We start from the raw sequence: 24,899 nt of genomic DNA, 5'->3' as shown, positions 1-24,899 counted from the left end.
TGATATTTAATTTTCGAATAAAAGAATTTAAAATTAATACAAACGAAAAAGACTTAAAAAAAGAAAAATTAATTTTTTTAATTGAAGGTACATGCTCGAAAGAAAACAGAACAAAAATAATAACAATAATTATATTATAATAATAATTATAATAGTATATCATATATATCTATAATGACGACTAAAAAAAATATAATAAAGAATAATAAGTCATAATACTTATATTTAATGTTTTTAAAGAGATGAAGGGAGAAGGGTAACTTAAAATCATCATCATCATCATCTATGATATATCTCTGTTAATAATAATAATAATAATAATAATAAACTCTGGAGGATATTTTCATAAAAATCCAACTGAGTACATACGTATCTATATATATCTACATGTGTATATATAGAAGGTAGACAAAAAATTCCTAGCTAAGTCAAAAGTTGATCGGTAAATTTGAAAATCAATTTCTCTTTTTCCAGAAATTGTTTAACTAATCATTTTTTTTACGAACCGTAAAAATACCAGTCTAGTTTATTTTAAACTACAAGTCAAATTACAAGTCCGAAATGTCTCGAAAAAATAGTAATTGATTTGAAAGATTACCAAAAAACTTTTGGGTCACGTCAGGAACTTTTGACCCATTCTGTATTCAAACAATCACTAAACAATATAAGTATATATATATTTATATTGTTATGTGTGTATACAATATACTACATATCTCGCTGCGTGTACTTAGCTGCCTTTTTAGGGCTGGACGGATGTGATACAATAAGTCATTTTTAATGAACCTTAAAAGTCGTGCTAATTCATTGAATATAATTACATTTAAAAATAATTCAATCGAAAGACTACGTTTCTTCATTAAAATCGCTTTTAAAATAATTTTCTAATTTTTTTTCTACGATCTCTTTTTTTTCCCTTTTGTCTGTATCATTTTCGTTCCTATTTGTAAATAAAAAATAATAAAGCTATACACATATATACATATATGAGTATATACATATACATGTATATATGTAAATAGAATTAACGATCAATTTTACTCTTAATAGTTTAACCAATTTAATTAACAAATAATAATTGTTTTCGTGCTAAATACATTAATGTATTTTTACGACTCGCGTGCAATTAACGGAGAAACAAATTTCGTATTTCTACGTAATTAAATTACAATAATTACTATTTTTCTTAATGAACTAATTTAATTCGGAATAATATAGAATTATGTATATATATATATATGAATGTATTCGTTTTATATCACCACGCGTTCATTTTCACAACCAAAGCAAAAGAAACCTACCTTACCGACGTTTGATCGGAAATTTTGGACGAATCTACATTTACATTAACAATTAAAATGCAATAATATCGTTAAATATATTATTTTACACGTTCGGTTATGTAAATAAAATAAAAAATAATTTCCATGATTTTTTTTCTTAGTCCATCACAGTTTTATTTATTTTTTTTTATTTCTTTTTGTTTTTGTTTTTCTTTTTATTTCATTTTCTTTTTCATGGACGAATTATTTTGTTCTTATTAAGAAGAAAACTAAATGTGATGTTTTCTTCTTTATTTAGACTTCCGTTGAATGCGTTTGAATACGAACCTTCTTTTGCGAGCCATTCCTCGACAATGTCGGACTATGCGCTGAAAATCCTGGATTGTGAATTCCAAGAGGTTTTGGCTTCTTCAATGAACTTCTCAAAGGAGATGCAGCACTAGTTGCGCTTCCCGACGTTGCGACTGATGCCATTGAACCATTTCCGGCATCACCAACATACGGTTTGCCACTTGCATCCGTCATTGAAATACTTCCACCTACGAAAATCGTAAATATATTTGGAATAATCGTTCATTGATTTTAAACAAGATCGTCTACGAAAAATTGATTGGTTAATTCATTATGCGATTCAATTATTATCATCGGTATATCGTTAAAATAATTTTCATAGTCGTACATTCCAAATTTCTTTATAATTTTAACTTTATTTTATTTCTATGTAATTGCAATCCTGTAAACAAATTAAAAGAGAGAGAGAGAGAGAAAGAGAGATAAGAAATAAAAAGTGCATTGTTGAATCATTACAAAATATGCTGCATTTCCTAAGAGATAAATGAATATATTCCTTGTTTACTCTGTGGGTGATGTTTTGTTTCCACAAAACAACAGTTGTAGTTGTGTGGTTAAGAGTACCCGTAACTCGACGTTTCTCTTTACACACACGTAAATTTCTAGAGACATCGTAATTTATTATACGAGCATGTACATGCATGTAAGTGTACGGTACATGTGTTCAATTTTCGTACTGTACGAAGGGTTGCCATGCTGCAAGGGTATTTTCAGAGTTTCTTTCTTTTTCTCCCTATTTTTTTGTATTCCACGAGTATAACATACGTAGGTGCATATGCTGAAGGTTCGCGCAGTTGCGTACGAAGGGTTGCCTGCCGTAGGGGCATTTTCCTAATTTTTTCTCTCTCTCTCTCTTTTTCTCGTCATCTTTATTACTTTCCATCGGAGAATTTTCTTTCCGTTTTTTTTTTTTTTTTACTTTCATAAGCTTCAAGAACTCTTTTTCTTTTTGTTATTCTTAATTGGTATTCGGAAAATGTGTCTTTCCTTTTCCACATTCTTTTTAGTTACGTAATTACTTAATTTTTAATTTAAAAAAAAAAAGTAAGCAACGTTATAAGGTCCATATATTTTTGTATTCCGAAAAGTATATTTAAATGTAATAATAATAATAATAATAATAAAAATGACAGTCAAAGTTGTGTAGGATATATCTCGTATATAAAGTTATGAGAATGGTTAAATAAAACACATACCATTTGTCGGTCGATGGTGTTCTCGATATCCTGGATTATTTATGGTAGCTGCCCGAGGATCAGGGATGGTCCTTATCTTTGTAGGGTCGCCACCCCTTCTGGCGTAAATTCCCTCGTAAACGGCAGAGACGAGTACGCCAAAGTTCAAGGCAATGGCAGCTAACTATAACGTGAAATCATTTTTCTGACATCAATCGATTTTTATTTTTTTAATCATTATTTTTGTCTGTTTTCTATAAAATATCTGTTATCTCTCTCTCTCTCTCATCTCTATACAAGAAGTTTTCCTATTGAAAATATATTGTAAAAAAAAAATATATATACGTGTATAATGTTATATAAAAAAAAAAAAGAAAATGTATAGAAAAAAAATTGATTTAACGAATAATTATTTAACTCGTTCGAATTTATTCTCGCGTTAAAGTTTCCATTGAAACGTTCTTTTCACATATCTCTCGCGTGTCAAATACAAAATCTGATTCTCCGTTTGTTAGGTATTGCTCAAACGCATCGTTTGCACGTTTAAATTTCCTAACTGATCGAACGAATAATTTGATATGACATATATACGCGCATATACAATAAATAGTCTTGAATGAGAAAAGGATAGAACGAGTGACGGAGAGGCCAGGAATGAGATGATGAAATTTAATTAACTATTAACAAAGAAAATGTTTAACTATTGTTGCATTTACGTAATAATTAATAATTCAATGTTATACTTTCTCCTTTATATTAAAATCATCTTTGCGTAAATAATAAAGAAACCAAGGGAAACAATTACCACATTCCTTTTTACCTAACTTTTTACACAACTCCGGGTATAGCGCGATAAAAACCGAATGGATGATCTTGACGAGGTTTTCGAGAAATATAACGAGAAAATAATAAAAAAAAAAGAATAAAAGGAAGAAGAAAAAATATAAAGGACAGGGAAAAGGAATAAAAGATTTTGTTGTTTTTTTCCCTCTAGAAAAGCAATTGAAATATATTCGATGGATATTGTTTCGGAAAATATTTGAAAAATATAAATATTCTAGTAGATGTATACGCGTATATATTATACTCGAGAAGAAAAAAAAATGTTTTCTCACGGAACGCACAGACGCGTGTTCAAATTCGAAAAAACACCATTTTATTTCTAAAGACGAAGACACGAATCTCTACAGTGATTCATCGTGCATGAACAATCCTTCTATTTGCTTGAAATAAAACTATAGACGACGTACTGTCTTTCTCTTTAGTTGATTTCTACGTCTCTTGTGATATCTCGTCGAGACTACGTTCAAGGCCATGACCAATTTTCATACTCTTCGTTTGGTTCACGTTTCAAGCACGAGATGTACAAAATGACCTTTACCTTGCCCTGTTTTTGCTTGTTCCTTCTATCCAATTCGATCTCGTCCTTGGCACCTTTCAAAAGACTACGTCTTCTCCTTCCCGTCATACTGACAAAACCACCACCACCACCACCACCACCGCCACTACCAACACCAACACCGTGATGTAACTCCAACATCACGATCATAAGTTTGATGTTTAAAGATAGTTACGTATGATTTTTCAAACGAGTTTTCCTCTCCTATTTTATCCCCTTCGCAAAATTAATTATCAAATCTTTTTTCTATATTAATCTCATAATCAGAAACAAAGTTTTAACAACAAAATGTAAACAAAAAAAAAACGAAAAAATAATTGATTTCTCACTTAATTTCTTCTTCCTTCCCCTCGGTTTTCTGTAGATTTGTTAATCGACGACGCAAAATCGCTGCACTTTTCGTGAAAAAAGAAAAAAAAAAAAGAAAAAAAGCAAAGAAATTTCACACCTCGCAATTAATAATATCGAAATGAAAGAAAAAATTAAGGAGAAGCTTGTCGACTGTTCGAAATCGAAACGTTCACTGCCGGTCCGCCAATGTCGTCTCATTGTTTTTAAAGTGTTCACGACTCGTGGGTGCTCTCACACATACTAAACGTTCTTTGCTACCTCCCCCCTATCCCCCAATCCTCCTGCTGCCCCCTTCGAGGACAGGCTTAAAGAAACACCTGCGAACGAATCGTCGTCGTCGTCGTCGTCGTCTTCGTTGCAATCTTCGTTGTCTCGGTCACGATTAGGTGGCTTTTAAGTATTTAATGTTTCGATTGTGTATACAAGCCTAACTTTAACACACTTTTCAAAATCCTAACTCGTGCGATAACGCATTTCGTGGGATATTCCTATTCTTATCGATATAATTCATAAGAAATTCGTTTCACTGACACGGAGTATGATTTTTGACTATAAACACTTTATCGACCGCTCGTGGTTGAGGTTGCCACTCACCAAGTACCGTTTTAGTCGCGCGCGCATTTATTCCCAGTACGGCTAATTTTCCCACTGTACGAAAACCGTCTATAGCCTAAAAGCCGATTAATAGGCTAGCGGTCGAGAAGCGCTGGCAATCGAAAAGCCGATTAATAGGCTAGCGGTCGAGAAGTGCTGGCAATCGAAAAGCCGATTAATAGGCTAGCGGTCGATAAAGTGTAAACGATTTAAAATCGATGTTTTCCTTTCCTAATCTTTGACTAATCGAATATATATATAATCTATTAATATAAGTATCTAATCAAGGAACGTACTTTTTAATTGTCGAAAATAGAACAAAGGATTGATTGAACAGTGAAAAGGAAGAATCTTATTATGTATTAACAGGTGGTAACGTTGAAGAAATAGTTGTGACGAATGATTTAGCATATCCTAGCGGAAGCATCAGTCTTGCAACAGGTATATACGATAGATACAAACGATGCAGCAGCAGCAGCAGGAGCACATCCCACATTTTATTCATTCTCTTTTTCTCTTTTCGTTACACCTGTAGAAGGAAGAGAAAGAGAGATCGACGGGACGAGGAGAGGATAGATCAACGAACGGTTTTCTTCCGTCCGATAGGCGCAACAGGTTCTATTAAAGCCGAGAGAAATGACAAAACGAGAAGCTCCTATGCGGGACTACTACATTACTACTCGTTGCATTACTACTCGCGTTCTCTCTTCCTTGTTGCGTGTTATGAGCAAACGACTTCGAAATAACGGTAATTCCTATGTCTACCTATCTAAGTATACGTGTGGGTATGTGGGTTCGATAAAAGAAAACAAAAAAAACAGTACTTGGACACTTCGATTTTTCTTTTGCTTTCAATCACTTTGAAACATTTGTTTTTCTTGATGAAAAATTGTTGTCTCGTTTGTTTGAAGAAAAAAAGAAAAAGGGCTTTACCGAATAATATCTTACCTGCATATAAAAAGCCTCTCCTCTCGTAATAACAAAACTGTTTGCCGTGTCATCCGTTTGCAATGCAAATAAACTCGCAGCTACGATGGCCAATGAAGCTGGAAAAGAAAACAATTACCAATTAAGTCTATCCATATTTTGGATATTTCAATGATTAATCATTGATAGTTGAGAAGATCTAAAATATAATAGCAAGAACGTAGTTGATTCTATGACATTAGAAAATATCATATTACCGTAATAAGATCTATCATAGACATTCGATTCTTGGAGTACGGGTAAGTAGGCCACTAAGCAGCACAAGCGACTAGTAATTCTAGCGTATCCGGTGGATTATGAAACGATTCTCGAAGAAGTAAGAACGGAAAAAGGGATTTCTCTACTCGAATGCGCATTCTGGAATTCATGATGTTCCTCTTCCTTTATTCTACTATCAAGGTTCTCGCTTCTTAAATCTTCTTAAACGATAAATTTACATTTCATCTCTATCTTAAACACCGGAAATATATCTCGTCTAATCTATTGTTATAAATCTTGTATCTCGTATAAAAAAGTACAAAGTACATACCTATACCGTTACTCTAAGTATACTGTTTTATTTATTTTCAAAATTTAAACACATTTTTTCAAATAAAATTATAAATGATATTATATCTAAATTTATTTATTTATTTAACATTTTAAACGTACCGATACCTTTCACATATATCTATTCCTATCGTGAACGGTCAAATGATCGTTTTTAAATAAAAAAAAAAACATATATGAGATTTTAGCTTAATTGGATATATCGCGAAGAAAATATTTTCTTTTACTTAGTAATAAATAATGTACCTTTTAGACATTTTGATCATATTTTTGGAGACAAATTAGAGAATTTACACAAAATTAGTTTATTCTTTAGAAATTACAGGGCGCGGTCCGTTTTGATCGTGCGTGGTAGGTTTAGTGTTGTCTTTTTTTATACTCACTTGCCAAGGTTGCTAAGGCGACCTTGCCGATAAGGGCAGTGCTATACGAAATGACAACCTTCTTCGCTGATGAGGCCATGGCGAGTTGAAGTACGGCAAGGCCAACCAATAGAGCGAGTAACGTGGAGGCAGCAGCGGCAGCCAATCCAGCTACCCACACAGCCACTGATCAAAACAATAGTATAATATTCTATATTAAATATATTTATCCATAGCTGTGGATAATTGGGGATTTATTTTCGTAGAAAAACTTACGGACTGGTTGAAACCTCGATACACCTTGGCCACATCTTTCTCGTTGATATAAAAGAATCTTGCATTGCCGCCAAGGTCCGAAATAACCACTCTCCGCAGCTGAACCAGCTGTAAATAAAAAAACAAAATAAAATATCAATTATACAATTTTTATTCAATCATTTGACTCGCACGTCTTTAACACTTTACTCGTTGAATAGTTTCAACTGAAGTGTTTTGTACGAATGGAATAGTTTATTATTAGCACGAATGTTTACGTTGATTGATAGTTATTAATCAACTATCACCAGTAATCATATTACATAATTACATATAATGGTGTTAAAGTATACAAATAGTTTAATAATATATTTATATTACAATATAAATATATTATTAATTATAATACATATGTATTACTACATTATAAATACATATATTATAATACATATGTATTACTACATTACTATTATAATAATATATATTATTTAATAATACATATATAATAGTTTAATTAATTAAATACTTATTAATAATGGTGATATTGCAATATAAATATATTATTAATTATAATACATATGTATTACTACATTACTATTATAATAATATATATTATTTAATAATACATATATAATAGTTTAATAAATTAAATACTTATTAATAATGGTGATACATATCACCATTAATGTAATCATATTACATTTGAAATAATAGATTGTATTTTTAATAATTAAACTTTTTGTTTTTTATATATTATTTTCATGCGACAAGAATTGAAACAATAATCAATACGCAAACCAATATTAATATTGACGAACACCTATATGCGTCGATAGAACACGTTGGCAACTTTTATTAAACGCATATATGCGTTAATAGAAGTCAAAGGGTTTAATTGTTAACAAAACTAGAAAAATTTGTTTGTTTGATAGAGAATTGCATATAAATATACGAATAATAGATCATAAGTATGTATTGTAAGGGAATAGGATATGTTGTAAAATACCACACTCACTCGTAACGTCGAAGGAATATTAAATAGCAAGGATTAATTCTTCGCTACTGTACTTCCGGTTCCTTTGCGACTCGTACCGAGAAGGGACGACTGTTTACTTAATTAAGAGGAGGAGATCGAAAGGCGCAGGTGTGTCGATAAAAATGAACGGAAGGTATACGTATGCATGTAAGAAAATGATTCATCAACTTGCCGGTTTCTTATACTATCTGATATGTATAATAAATAATTATCTTATTGGATAATTATTATACATATATATAATTATAATATATATAAATACATTTATATATATATTTATAAAATTCTTTTGTTCTATCATTAAACAATTGATTAATATATATATAATTATAATATTATAAATTTTAATATTATAAATTATAATGTTATATAAGTAATTATAAATACATTTATATATATTTATAAAATCCTATTGTTCTATCATTCAACAATTGATTAATATATAAATTATATATATATTTATAAAATAATATATATTATTTTAATTATATAAAGTAATATATTATATAATATATATTAATAATATTATATAATTATAATATTATAAATTTTAATATTATAAATTATAATGTTATATAAGTAATTATATAAATACATTTATATATATTTATAAAATCCTTTTGTTCTATCATTCAACAATTGATTAATATATAAATTATATATATAATTATAATATATATATACCTTTTTATATAAAAATGTTTATAATTATAGATATTATTATATAATTATAGATATTATCTAAGTGACCCGTATATTCGGTCAAGTATAAAGAATCATAAAAAGAGAAAATTATTTTAATCTACGTAGTAGTAGTACAAATGAAATTCTAACAATGGTTTTCTCATGGCTGATATCTCGGTTATTATAATACACGTTCGTGAGTATAGACCGATATCTCGAATTGACTCGGTTGCGTTAAAGTTTCACTCGTGTTAGTGACGGTTTCTATTATCAGTGTTTTCCATTCTTTACTATCGCGATAAGATATCTTAGTTTATGATTATAAACATTGCGAGAATCATTGTTATTATTAATTTAATTATCGTAGGGAAGTTTCCTTTCTTTTTTTCTTTTTTTTTTTGTTCATTTTATTCGTATTATTTGCGTATCTGCAAATTTTCTACGACCGGGATGCAATTATTGTTTAATTACATTTCGTATTTCTCGACGAAATGTACAGACTTTTTAATTCACAGAAATATTGGCTATTAAATAAACTACAAGAATTTAAAAGAGTGAAAAAGAAAGAGAGAGAGAGAGAATCTTTTTTCTTGTTAAAATACTATTTTTAATTAGATAAAATTATTAATTGCAAAATATTGATAGACTAACGATTTTTACTGCTTGTTTAAACAAGATTCAAAATGAAACGATAAAAAAGTAGCGAGTAACGTTATTCGAAATGAGCATTTAATCTTTTTTACTTGCTTAGGCGAACTCAGTATTCATCATTAATTACGTTAAAACGCATTGTTCCGTAGCTCGTTTTCACATTCGAGCCGAGAAAATTAGTTTGCCGAGTTTCTTGTTGGTAGGATTAACCATTTTTTACGGTTAATAAATTCTTCCGGTTAATTTACAACTAATTAATGATATAATCCAATTTGTGTTTGATTAATCTGAACTATTTTTCCTTATTTCGTTTTATCCGATGATTCTTATGATTTGAAAAAAAAAAAAAAACAAAAAGAAAACGTCTACCAGTTTTCTAAATAATTCAGAAAATATAAGTAAGTATTTGTTTCTCTCTCCTCGTCTTAACAAGTAGCACGTAATTAGGTTTTGTTTTTGATTAGGATTCTTTCAACGATGGAAACGTGACAGGAATATGTATCATACGTTATCTTTCTTTCGTAAAGATTCAACGAAATCAGCTTTTTTATGACGAGCGTAATAACGGGTACAGGAATGTGACGTCAGTTATGACGAATCTGAAGTACGATAACGAGCTTGACCTTTGCCACTGAGAATTTGCCTAGAACGTGCGTTGCGCGTGGGTGGACACGTACGATCTAATCTAATACTACTGTTCTATTCGTCGAAAAGAGAAAGAAGAACGGATTTTACGAAAATGACATGAAATACAAAAGTAGAATAGAATTAAGAAATTAATCACAAGTATTGTGAGATGCGAGCACCTCCAAGTCAAACACTTAAATAGGCATTCGTGAGGAGATTGAACGGTGGGCCCTGGATAGCTCAATGGTTAAAGAGCAGTCGCTTGGAAAAAGCGGAAAATGAAAATCTGGGTTCGAGTCCCGGTCCAGTCGGTTCTCAACGGCCCAATTTTTTTCACGAATCCTACAGTATCAACTATCGATATTTATTATTTATATTCAAGCTTACACTTTTCAACCTCCTGTTCGAATTTATAAAAAAAAAACACACCCAGTTAGACGGTGGTGTCACCCCTGTCCGATCAAACTTTGACTACTCGACTTGTCGCTTAACTTTCCAAAAGATTATTAAGAATCCTAATTAAAGATAAGATTTGATTGCATCCCAGATAATCGTTCAATCATCGTTGGAATGTGGCAACGATTTTCTTTAGAATTGCATCGCTTAGTAATAGTCTAGATTAACTTGCAATAGCATTACGCAATGCACCTGTAGTTATAGTAGAACGATTGAGAACAATGGCCTTAGCCGGTGAAACGGCTTTTAAATTGTCGGAGATAAGAGATAGTTACGGTTTAATATATTTCATTTGGTCCAGTAATAATTCTTTTATGTCATTTGCTTTCTCTACTTTATTTCCTACTTTTTATAATATCCATTATGTTCGTAGAACAATCTCGTTGAATTTAAGTGTCCGTAATCGTTTATTTGATTTAATAATATTATAATTATGCTATTTTTTTTTCAATGATATATTCTTGTTCATTCTTAAATATAGAATTGTTCAAAATAAAACAAAACAAAAATTAGATTGTATTTTTCGAATACTGTATTAATGTTATATCAAGATTTTCTCACGTTAACTCGACTACGACCGAGCGACCCAGATACATAGTAATCTCTTTTTAACGTGTACATGTGCGCTCATAGCTTCTGCATTAGTATATATTAGGATGTATATGTGTATATACACGCACACAGAGAAGAAAACGATGTTACCTACCCTCGTGATAACGATATTAAACCGCATGTGTCGTAGATCATACGTTGCTCTGGTGTTAAATACTAAATTGATTATTTATCGGATTATCATTTATTTTTGTTTCAATTTTTATTACAAATCAATATATATTCTCACGTATTTCTGAATTTTTTTTACTAATACTAACACATATTAATATTTATATCAAATATAACTAACCTTATTCTTCATCTGCTATATTGATTTATTTATAATCCGAATAATACGAAATAATTTTTCTAAAGAGACACTAAATAATAATTTACATTGACTGTACGTTTTATAACGTAACACTTACTATAGATAAATTATTATGTATTAAATAAATCATCTCGAATGTACATATCATCTTAAGTTAGTTTTTTTATCTTAACGTTTGAAGCCAATTTTCAGAAATAATTGGAGGAAAGAAAATTAGAAGATTAATAGAAGATAAATGAAAATATAAGAACACTAGATAGGTTGGAATATTTTTCTTTTCTCTGTAACGTAATGGAATATTCAGAAAGCATCCTCTTCAGAAAGACAGAAAGATAAATAGATTTGAAGAAGTATTATGATCATTGTCACAAGCTGACTCTTATAAACAAGACGAATTCTAATCTTGAAGATATATAAATATTGAAAAGAAAATTAATAAAAAAAAAAAGCTAGTACATATTCCCTTGAAGACTTTCCTAATGGGTTTTCTTGATATCAAGCGACGGTCCATAAAATCGAATTACCTTCTCCAGAGATTAAAATCCTGACGCAAGAAATCACGCGTGCGTAAGGAAGTGCGAAGAAACGAACGACCAATTGGAGGGTAGAAAGAAAAACAAGGCAAGGGTGAGGCAAGGGGGGGGGCGTGCAAGAAGAAAAGAAGAAGAAGAAGAAGAAGAGAGGGCTTGAGTCGAAAGAACTTCCGGTGGCCACCACCCGGAACACGAAATTCACTCGACCGAGAATAGGAGTGAGAAAGAAAGAAAACCTTCAATCTTTGTCAATTTCAAAAGAGAATGTGATAGAACAAAAGAATTTGATATAAATATATATAATATATATGATATATATTAATATATTTATATATATATTAATATAAATCATATTAAATAATATATGATAAATTAATATATTAATCAATTGTTGAATGATAGAACAATAGGATTTTATAAATATATAAATGTATTTATATATATTATAATATATATATAATTTATATATTAATCTATTGTTGAATGATAGAACAAAAGGATTTTATAAATATATATAAATGTATTTATATATATTATAATTATATATATAATTTATATATTAATCAATTGTTGAATGATAGAACAATAGGATTTTATAAATATATATAAATGTATTTATATATATTATAATTATATATATAATTTATATATTAATCAATTGTTGAATGATGGAACAAAAGGATTTAATAAAATTATATATAATTTATATATTAATTAATTGTTGAATAATAGAACAGAAGGATTTTATATATATTTATATATAATTTATATGTAAACCAATTGTTGAATGATAGAACAAAAAGATTTTATAAATATATAAATGTATTTATATATATTATAATTATATATAATTATATATTAATCAATTGTTGAATGATAGAATAAAAGGATTTTATAAATATATATAAATGTATTTATATATATTATAATTATATATAATTTATATATTAATCAATTGTTGAATGATAGAACAATAGGATTTTATAAAATTATATATAATTTATATATTAATTAATTGTTGAATAATAGAACAAAAGGATTTTATATATATTTATATATAATTTGTATATTAATCAATTGTTGAATGATAGAACAAAAAGATTTTATAAATATATATATATATTTATATTCAGTATATAAAGTGGTCAATCTATTTGTTAAATCAATAATAAAGAAATTTGTAAAACTCTTGAAAGAAATGATAGAAAAATCTCTGTCATTGTCCTCGTGCCTGTGAAAGACGTTTACGAAATAAGAAATACTGACTTCTCTCGATCGTTTGGCACTTGAAACTTTTTTCAACATATTTTTATGAAAGCTTTTGCGCGTCAACTCTTTTATACGCTCTTAGCGAAATGAAATGAAATGAAATAAAATAAAATAAAAAAAAAAGAAAAAAGAAAAGAAAGGAAAGAAGATGAAATCCTCAACGTTTTGAAGAGACTTATAACGGTTGTGGTTCGTTCGCATGTTAACCACCATTTTGTTTGAAATAGTATCTACCTGTAAGTTTTATCTCTTTCATTCCACACAAATGTATTCCTATAGCACACAAAATATGAATATATATTTATAGAAAATATATTTTACTATTAAACAATAATTCAAATTAATTTCTATTTAAATTATTTTAGTATGTCGTAATCCAATTCTCACGATCTTCTTCCTTTTAATCATTCTACTCCATTTTAAGTCGATCCACTTTCTACTCCTCTGTCTCGTCTCTCATCGATCCGGTTTTGCATTAGAAATAATAGACAGAAGTATGGAAAAGAACTTCGAACGTCCCACATTATATTTTTCAGGTACACTCAACCCCATGTTTTATCTGTTTTATATTTAATCTCATATACATTTAATATATAAGCTAAACAATATATTATTATACATATTTTATGATACTAAATAATAAAAAGATAATTACCTATTTAATTAATGATTTATTACAATAGTAATATTCTACTAATTATAATTTAACGTTCACCTAACAACGAAGTTATTCATGTATTTCTGTTGAATGCAACGTGTTTATAAAGTCATGACTTATCGCGTATCGATCGGCTTTTAAAATGCTTCCTATATTCTCTCCGAAGTGATTATCGTGTCCGTAGAAAATTATAGTAACGCTTAATGCGTATTAGATATTGATATAATAATTATTTTTGAGAATCAATAAAAAGTTCTTCGATTTAATCTAATCGTTCTTATATACATTTTTCTTGTATACTTTATCATCAAAAAACGATGTAGAAAATATTTAAGTAATCTTTGATTTTTTTTCATAATCATTATCTTTTAACATTTTTCTTTATCGAACATGGACACAGGGCTTAGTAACTTCAAAGCTAGATTCGAAGTAACTCGAGAGGACATTAACTTCACGATGAACCGTTCTAACGATTAACCAACCTAATGGTACCGAACTATGCTAAACACTAACCATTATCTACATGACATCCTACATAAGTACTTACATTCTAATCGAACACGAGAGCCATGACTGTGTCTCTCTTGCAAAATAAATTCAAGTAATATTCAATGAAAATATTATTTAAATAATAGAGAAAAATATTCAATATATACAATACAAAGAAAAAGTTTCTTTTTATTATATTATTCTTCATTATTTAGTATATAAAATTATTAATCATTATAATATCTCTAAATATAATTTTTCTCATTCACTTAATTGCATTACTTATTCTAAAATAAATATATATATAGTAGTAATAAAGTAAATACTAATACTAGTAGTAATACATACTACAATTAATACATACATAATATATATAGTAGTAATAGAATAAGTAATATATATATACTATATTATAATTATTACTATATATATATTATTTAGTGACACAACCCTGATGCATTTTATTCGTTCGAAGAACTCTCCCCAATAAATTCGAGCTTCAATTGTTTAACAATTCGAGAGGGCCCGGGATTCGAACCCAGGATCTTTTGCATACCAAAAGAACGCTCTACCACTTGAGCCACGAAGACCTGTACATTACAATTTATATATTACTATATATATAGTAATAATAATAATATACTATATACATAGTAGTAATAGAGTAAATACTAATACTAGTAGTAACACATACTACAAGTAATACATACATAATATATATAGTAGTAATAATAATAAGTAATATATATATAGTAATAATAATAATATACTATATATATATGTCCTAATCACATTGAACGTATAAACTAGATTAAAATAGTACTAAAGAATTAGATAAATGAATTTCGATGATCGAAAGTCAAGTACTACAGTAGAGTCCATTTAATGACCGAGTCGATGACCGTTAGGTAGATTGCATGAATGGTAAAAACAGGTTTCCATAGTATCGCACCATTTCTATCCATTCAGAGAGAAGGCAATGCATCCAGACGGATGGGAAAGTTTCTATGGATATACGTATATTCTAGCTTTTACGTAATTTGAATTAACTAGCTGCGGAACCTTGAACGAACAATATGCGAGAATGTGTCTGTGTGTGTTTATACGAGAAGAACGCTCTTTACAATTCACTCATAAAAACTATTGCATTATTTTCACGTAGACGTAAGAAAAACATGGACGACTTCCTCAATCAAATTTCTTTTTATAAAGAAATGTTGACCCCACGCTATATATTACGATTATGTGACGTCATTAATTTCATTAGAAACAAAAACAAGTTAATCTTTTAAAAATGTTTTTCTTTTTTTATTATTGAATGATCGTTTAAATGAACAAACATAATATGGAATATGAAATCAATCGAATATTCTTCTCCAATTGCATTTTCATTTAGTTTTTTCTTCTTTTTTTGTTGCCAATGAAATAGGAATCGATAAAAAAAGAAATAGTGCAAATGAACATTTACTTAGAAATATACGGCTCGTGGTAATTTGAGTTAAGGCTCGTAAAAGTTTTAAAGACCACAAGGGAAAGCGTGAGAGACAAAGAAGGTAATTGGGATAACGAAGAGTCATAGTCCTGTGTCTCTTCTTTCTTATTTTTTTTCAAGAAATACCAGTCTGACTGTGATTCGTGAGATATAACAAATATCTCGTTTCAAAATCATTTCAATATCCAACAATTTTTCTTCACTTTCGAACAATTTTCATTTACAAATTGAAATTAAAGCCTTATGAATAATTTCTTAATAATAATGTATTAAATTGTGCGCTAAAAAGCAATCTAAGTTTCTTATTTAAATGATATCATAATTATCGTTAAAAGTACAAATTATAATACGTACCTAACCTATAAAATTCTTACTTCATAAGAATTTAATATCAATCGATCTACATTTCAAAGTAACAAGTATCTTTTCTCCTTGAAATTACCTTGAATTACCATTAATTTTCACTTCGAATTCTTCTCCATTTTCCAATCATCTTTTCTTCTTCATTTTCAAATCTTCATATCCCTTTTTATATGAATTCGTGTTTTCTTTGTTTGTTTTTTTTATGCAATATTTTACAAATGACAAAAACTTCAAAAAAGACACATTGACCACCGAATGATTAAATTATATCTGATTGGATTTTATTAATATATCGTTGATAGATGAATTTTCTCACGAAATCCAACCCTTATTTAGCCCGTGAAGCTCGTGGGACGTCGTCTAACGTTGTTCCGCTAACCTCTCGTCATTTCTATTAAATCCCAAGGGTTATTAGAGAAGGAAACAACAACAATCTGTAATTGGTACGGAAAGCATGCATGCGAAGGGAATCACTATGAACTGCGTTTAGCTTAATATATATGTGAGTACATATGTACACACACACACATATATACCAAACGTATGTAATCTTACATATATTACTTTCCTAGTCACCTGCTGTTAAGACCATAATCTCGAATAGATATATTGCGTGTGTATATCTGTTTGCGTGTACATATGCGTGTACATATGCGTGTACAGCGAGCATGCGAATGTATTTACTATGTATATACATATTTGACGTATAACTGGTAACACGAAACTCACTTCCGCTATTATTATTGTATGTCGCAATAGATAAAAGTTGTTTTTAAGTTTCCTTCTTGTTTAGTCTATTGAGTGGTGAACATAGTATCAGTCATGATTACAAATCAAACTCTTTTTTAAGATAGATAAAAATAATTGTATATATTTAACATCGTTTATTTGATAATGGTAATAGTTAATAAGTATTCAGAAATTGTATAAATTTCATTTTGTACAAATTACAAATTGGAAAAAGCTTCTTTTGTATAAAAGTTGGTCTGCAAGAATGAACTTTGATCTCTGACATATTCTGAATGTTGAATACAGAGATAACGATTCGCATACCTTTTGATACTATCAAAAAACTCACGTATATACGTTTATGTATATGCATGTGTGTGTTTATGGTATGGGGAAAGAGGAGTAGAAGTACCGTTACGCAGGGCCAGAAAATTTCTCTCTCTCTCTCTCTCTTTTCCTCTCTTGGTTAGTGAATGCAACGTGGCTTGGTTGAACTATACTTTATATACTCGCTAAAACTTACAATCTCTCTATCCGTCTCTCTCTTTCTCTCTGTTGGTTAATCTCTATCTCTTTCTACTCGAAAGTCTCGTTTACGAGCGTGAAGAGAAGGACTGCTACTTGTAACGGAACAAGATATGGTGTTACAAAGTCAAGAACCTTTCTGTTAATTTATTTTTATTTTCTTCAAGTTACAACAAAAAATAGATAAATATTTGTTTCCCTTAATAATTTATCGTGCAGTTGAAATGAAACACGTTGAAATGAAATAATATTATTGGATTACTCGATTAAGCATAATCGTTATGAAAGGTTTCAAGTAATTTGATTATATTCTTGCCATTGAAAAGAAAGGAAACCAAAATGAATATTAATTTTCCTTTAAAAATATGGTCAATGGAAATTATAACAAAATTACAACAAAAAATAGATAAATATTTGTTACCCATAATAATTTATTGTGCAGTTGAAATGAAATAATATTATTTGATTACTGAATTAAGCGTAACGAAAGTTATGAAAGATTTTAAGTAATTTGATTATATTGTTGCCATTGAAAACAAAGAAAACAAAAATGAATATTAATTTTCCTTTAAAAATATGGTCAATGGAAATTACAACAAAGTTACAACAAAAATAGATAAATATTTGTTACCATAATAATTTATTGTGCAGTTGAAATGAAATAATATTATTGGATTACTCGATTAAGCATAATCGTTATGAAAGATTTCAAGTAATTTGATTATATTGTTGCCATTGAAAACAAAGAAAACAAAAATGAATATTAATTTTCCTTTAAAAATATGGTCAATGGAAATTACAACAAAGTTACAATAAAAAATAGATAAATATTTGTTCCCTTTATAATTTATTGTGCAGTGAAATGAAACACGTTGAAATGAAATAATATTATTTGATTACTCGATTAAGCATAATCGTTATGAAAGATTTCAAGTAATTTTATTATATTGTTGCCATTGAAAACAAAGAAAACAAAAATGAATATTAATTTTCCTTTAAAAATATGGTCAATGGAAATTACAACAAAAAATAGATAAATATTTGTTACCCTAATAATTTTTTGTGCAGTTTTTGTGCAGAAACACGAAATAAAATAATATTATTTGACTACTCAATTAAGCATAATCGTTATGAAAGATTTCAAGTATTTTGATTATAATGTTACCATTAAAAAAAAAAAAGAAATGAATATTAATTTTCCTTTAAAAATATTGTCAATGGAAATTACAACAAAGTTACAACAAAAAATAGATAATATTTGTTACCCTAATAATTTTTTGTGCAGTTTTTGTGCAGAAACACGAAATAAATAATATTATTTGACTACTCGATTAAGCATAATCGTTATGAAAGATTTCAAGTAATTTGATTATAATATTGCCATAAAAAAAAAAAAGAAGAAAAAAAAATGAATATTAATTTTCCCTTAAAAATATGGGCAATGGAAATTTTATTAAATCGCGAAAGTATTACGAAGAAATAACAAAGTTACAAGGCGTAACAATGTAAAGTATCACGTAGAAGTATTAGTAGTAGTGTACCTACACTTTAAATCTCTCGGAGTAGATACTTTATATGGAGAGGAGACACGTTCCTCTGTGGTATACTTTTTCTTTTACTTTTTTTTTTTTTTAAAAGAACTTCCAGCAGTCCGTTAGCTGCAGCATCTCTCTCTTTCTCTCTCTCTCTCTCTCTTTCTCTCTCTCTCTCTCTCTCTCTTTCTCTTTCTTTCGATCGATCGATGCGTAGGTACACTGTATACATATATACCTTCAAAAGAGTTTCAAACAACATTCAAGAAAGATAGTTTGAATCCTTCAAGAAGTTTTATTCCATTGAATTTTTAATACCCCTCCTTTTTGATATCTTTGAAAGTTCGAGAAGCTTCTGAATATATTGTAGATACAGCTTTTATTCATATGTAATATATGTATACAGTTAGGTTTCACACGTATAGATAATTAAAGAATGAATGAGTGAGAAAGTAGAAATGTTAATTACGGTCTGAGAAATGTATGCTGCGTGTCGCTAAAAATGTTCAATGTGTGATACCACCGATGATAAGAATACTACCTTTATTCTTATTTCCTTGAATACATATACACGTACACGTGCATACACATACATACATACACACGTGTTTATTTTTCCTTTATTTTTCCTTTATTTACCTTTTCGTCTCTCCTTCCTTTTTCTTTGTTTTTCTCTTCTTTGCTCGTACAAGGATTGAAAAAAAATAAAATTACACGGGAAAATACTCGTAGAACACTGTAAGTATTAATAAGATCAATTATATTAATCATTTCTATCTCTTTCTATTTTGTTGTTTTTTTTTTTTTTTATTTAGAAAAGAACGTTTACACGAAGATGCGTGTGAATGCATGTACATGCGTACGAGTTTATATGTTCAGGTAGAGTTCGAGCAAACAAGTTAGAATTACGTGATTAGGCAATTTTCTTTTAATGTATGCGTAAATATGCATGTGTATATACGTATGGTGAACATCTACGCGTTGCATAATAACCAAACGGAAAATATAGAAGCATGTGAAGTATTATAATAAATATTACGCGAAAACGAGTTGTTATAGCTATGAATAATGTTTACATTTGTAAACATTTAAATATTCTACCTAGTTTTTTATTATTTAATTATTCATTATGCAAATATTATATACAAATTGACAGATATTTTTAAAAATCGATTACTCTTTTCCGAAAAGGATTACTTCATTTTAAAAATTTGTATAATACATATCTATGAGAACGTATTCATGTATCTTATGTATACATATATGTAAAATCAAGGTTCACTGAGAGCGTACGCTCGAGTGAAAGTAAAAAACGATCGAGAGCTTACGTTAGAAACGTGTAACTAGATTCCTGCTGCGATTGAAAATTCTAAACATGAAAAAAAAGAAGAGGAAGAGAGACCATTGAAAAATGATCTATATGTAATTATATTTATTTTATTTTAGCATTATATTTTGTTTTATAAAATTAATGAAAGAAGGATGAGAAATGACGAAGAATGAAAATGTTGTAATAATCAGCTCATAAACACGTGGCTACACGTCGTAGATACCTATGTGCATTCATGTATATAAGTACACGTACGTACATATGCGCAACAGCTGTAAAAACAAGTCAGTGGAATTAATTGACTGGACATATACGGGAAGCCGTGTTCAAAATTAGGTCAAAGCTTTCATGAAGGGGAGCAAGAATATAGGGGGACACTTGTGGTTTTGATTCTAATCTTCTCTCTATTGCGATATATGAATGAACCACACTTTTAATACACATGCGTGCTTGGCCATTTTATGCAACTCGTATAAACATATATATATATATATATGTTTTTGCAAGCATGAGATCGATAATAAAGCTCGGAGAATGCCTCAAATGTTTTATCGAACAGTGTCCTTGGCCGTGCTGCGGTCATTAACCCTATTGAGGTCGAGAAATGCTCTTTAAAAAATTCACCATTCGAATACATGAACTCAATGTTCTTTCTACGTCCAAAGTATTCAAAAAAATAATGCTGGCAGGTAAGCATTCGTGCAGATAATAGTTTGATAACTGATAGGAAAGTAGAGTTTAAAGTTAAAATTTTCATGAAAATAAAATCTATTTTTATTTTCTTTATCACGCTTTCAATTTCTAATTGAAATTAGAATCAACGTTGTGGACGGGATATTGGATGATTATAAATTGGAATGACTGTCGACTAATCAATGTCAACATAGCTATCGAAATCGCGATTCTTGCGTGTTCTCTTTCATAATGAACGAAATGATATTGTACGGACTGGCACGATAGACAAGGAGATAGAGAGACAGAAAGAAGTTAACCTTGACCTCGGAGGAGGCAGGTCGCATAAGTACGATTTTTCGCGTGGGTTGAGTTGAGACGAAATTGTTCGTTCCGCGATGTGGGAAATTGCAGTGAACGCACCATATAACTTGGAACGCTAACGGTGAGTCGCGAATGCACAACGCATCGTTCATTCTATCCCACACGCCATTTTCCAAATACGCAGGTATACATCGGCAACGCCGAATTCACGATTGCCGGAGAATTTCATGCGATTTGTGAATTTCCAAGAAGTTTAACCGAACTTTTGTCAATTCTCTTCTCATATTATATTTCGTTTGTAGATTGAAATTTGAAAATTACGTACCATCCGGATTGTTGAAGTATCCCCAATGGGGGGTGGCAGTGGCAGCTGATTGGAGTACGACAGCCAATACACTGAGAGCAAGTGCTCCAGCAGCACCTCGAGCAGCCACGGCGCGCTTTTCGCTACGTCTTGGATCGGTCGTCGTCGTGGCGACAGCTCTGACCCCTTGATGACGATTGTTGTTCTCGTTGTTGCTCGAATCGGTTGCCATTCTTCATATCATCCTTTTTCCTTTATCCGATCTCTCTCCCTCTCTTATTTATTTCTTATTTTAAATAATCAAAATTAATTGTGCGTCTACATAGACATAACCTGGTAGATTATAAATCCGTCATGTGCATAAGCGATCGATAACGTAGAAGATTAGAGGTGTATGCGCGCATGTGTGTATGCAACAGAGAGAGAGAGAAACGATTGATAAGTGATAATAGAAGCTACAAAGAGAGAAAGACTGATAGTCGCACAATCGTGTGCACATATATTTATATATATATATATATTCGCACGAAGCAACGTGAAAACGATGTTGGCGACTATGTGTATTGGGACACGAGCAAATTCCACGTTCTCTCTCTCTCTCTCTCTCTTTTTCTTTAGACTCTTGAAATATACTGGACTCGTATCTCTCTTTCTCTCTCCCTCTTACTTGCAGTTCCTCGTGCTTTCTCGGAGAGCAGTGGTGCCCGAGAGGAACCGGTTTTTGCGACGATGCTTGAGAGAGAACCGGCGAACTGCTAAAAATAAAAGTGCCCACTCCTCGAGGTTCTTTCTCTCTCTCTCTCTCTCTCTCTCTCTCGAAGTAAAAAAAATAAAATAAAAATATAAAATGAAGGTAGGAAAGAAAAAATAAAGCGAGATCGACGTATCCGGTTAAAATATGTTGGTACGCCGTTGTCTTCTTTATTGTCGTTGTAGTATGGATTGTTGTTGCAGATATAATCTTTGACTCTCTTCTTCTCTTCCGGGATGATGATTAAAAAAGAAAAAAAGAAAGAGAGAGAGAGAGGACGGGGGACGTTCGATCGACGAGAAGGAAGATCGAATCGCCCGCGGCTCTCGTCGATCAACGATCGAGTACCGCCATCGCGCCTCGCCTCTCTTCTCTATTTCGTCAAGATGGCGCTCGCAAACTTCCCTCGAGCTCCCACCTCGTCCTTCTTCTTGTTATCTTCCTCCTATTCGTCCTTCTTCTCTTAGTAATAGTAATAGTAGTTATGGAAGTAGGAGTAGTAGTAGTTAGGTGAATAATTTTAATGAATGTTCGTCGATTTTTCCTCATCGTCCAAGTCGCCTCTCGATTGGACAAGATCGATCTCGATCATTACTCCCTCTATTGATCGCTGACATCTTTCTTTTTCTTCTTTTTCGTGTTGTTTTTTTTTCTTCTTTTTTTTTTTAATATACTTAATTATTTTCTTTTTATATTCTTGAATGTCTATCCACGGGCAAAAGGTACAAGAAAACGTACGCGTATACGTTGTCAGGTACTCGCGCTTCACCGAGGTACAACGCTATTAAACGCGTTAGTGTTGGTGTTGGTGTTGATATTGGTGTTAGTATTCCTCATCGATCGCAAGGGAACGCGGTCGCACGACGGTCTCCCAACGTTGTTGTTTCCTTTCATTCCACTAACATTTCTCTTCGTTATTCTCTTCAAAACCATCGTCGTCGTTTCAATTTAAACTCCTACGTATATAATTTCTATCGATTATTATTATTACTATTTCCTCGTTTGGATGCGATCGATTAATTTTTGTCTTCGAATTCAAATTTGCCGCCCTCCCATTCCTTTTTCCTTCCCACTAAAAAATACACCTTTTTTATTTTTCTTTCTTTTTTTTTCTCTCTTCTTCGCATTCACCCGCACGAACACACATACACAGGCACGCGCGTACACATACACATCCACGCACGTATACACTATATCACCAGCCCCTATTGTGCGATATTCGAGTTTTATTCAAATACATGCAAACATTTTTCAGTCGAATAATCCACTCAGTAGCGTCGATCCTTTGGCAAGTATCACATCGGTCAAGGAGGAGGATTTCACGTTTATACGCGGAAATAGCCGAATGATATCCGAACGAGTTACGAACTTCTTACTCGTCCTATCTCTTTCTCTCTCTTTCCCTATCTTTTGAAAACTCTTCGTGTTTGTACCTGCGTATATCACGCGAGGATTTTCCACGACATCCAAAGGAATGAAACAAAAGAGACGATACGCGTACGCGAGCCTGCGCGTTGCGCGGCATACTGCGCTTACCTCCGCGAACGAGCCGTTTCGAATGCTTCCCCCACCCTTTTCCTTTGCGTTCTTTCTCCTTCTATCTCTCTCTCTCTCTCACTCTCTCACTCTCTCTCTCTCTTTCCTTCGTTCGCGTACTACACTTACGCTCGCACTTATGGACACTCCTTTCGCTCCTATATATTTCTCTCTCTTTCTTTCTCTTATAAACTTACTATTGTTCTCTTCTCTCTCTCTCTCTCTCTCTTTCTTTCTTTCTCTTTCTCTCTTACTTATAACTTTTATTTTATTCAATAGCTCTTTCTCTATCTTTACGTACAACGTTTTCCTCATTCACCGACTATTTATTTCTCTCTTTATTTCTCTCTCTCTCTCTCTCTCTCTTTCTATATATATATATATATATATATGTTTCAGAGTTTCTTTATAATTCTCTTTTTCTTTTCTCGTTCTCTTTTTTTCTCCTTCACATCGGATTTGCATCGCTGCCGAACAAACTTACTGGCCATGTCATACTCCTTGCATATCTCGCGCATCCTTCGTCGCAAAACTCTTCAGAAATAATTTACTTTTTTTTTTTTTTTTTTACCGTTTTTAATACGTTTATATACTGATCTTATTTGATATTCGATTTTTCAAGAATCGAGTTCCCGTTTTTTGACATGGGATTTATTTTTGAAGGGAGGAGGATACCGACAATTTTACGTTATTTGATTGGCGGGTTT

At 30.7% G+C, this 24,899-nt stretch overlaps 1 protein-coding gene across 1 annotated transcript; it reads right to left on the bottom strand.

The window, feature by feature from the left end:
• Positions 1-1,535: 1,535 nt before the first annotated feature.
• Positions 1,536-24,204, bottom strand: LOC122513744. Its single transcript, XM_043630213.1, has 6 exons — positions 21,927-24,204; positions 7,328-7,435; positions 7,073-7,237; positions 6,102-6,199; positions 2,831-2,993; positions 1,536-1,822 (listed from the first exon to the last, which is right to left on the bottom strand). Exons 1-6 carry the CDS (start codon positions 22,135-22,137, stop codon positions 1,578-1,580), a joined length of 990 nt encoding a protein of 329 aa, XP_043486148.1. The 5' UTR covers positions 22,138-24,204; the 3' UTR covers positions 1,536-1,577.
• Between the last annotated feature and the right edge of the window lie 695 nt (positions 24,205-24,899).

Source organism: Polistes fuscatus, unplaced genomic scaffold, assembly GCF_010416935.1.
Source record: "Polistes fuscatus isolate 324 unplaced genomic scaffold, CU_Pfus_HIC Scaffold13, whole genome shotgun sequence".
Classification (NCBI taxonomy): Eukaryota; Metazoa; Arthropoda; class Insecta; order Hymenoptera; family Vespidae; genus Polistes; species Polistes fuscatus.
This window is presented reverse-complemented; position numbering and strand designations above follow the sequence as displayed.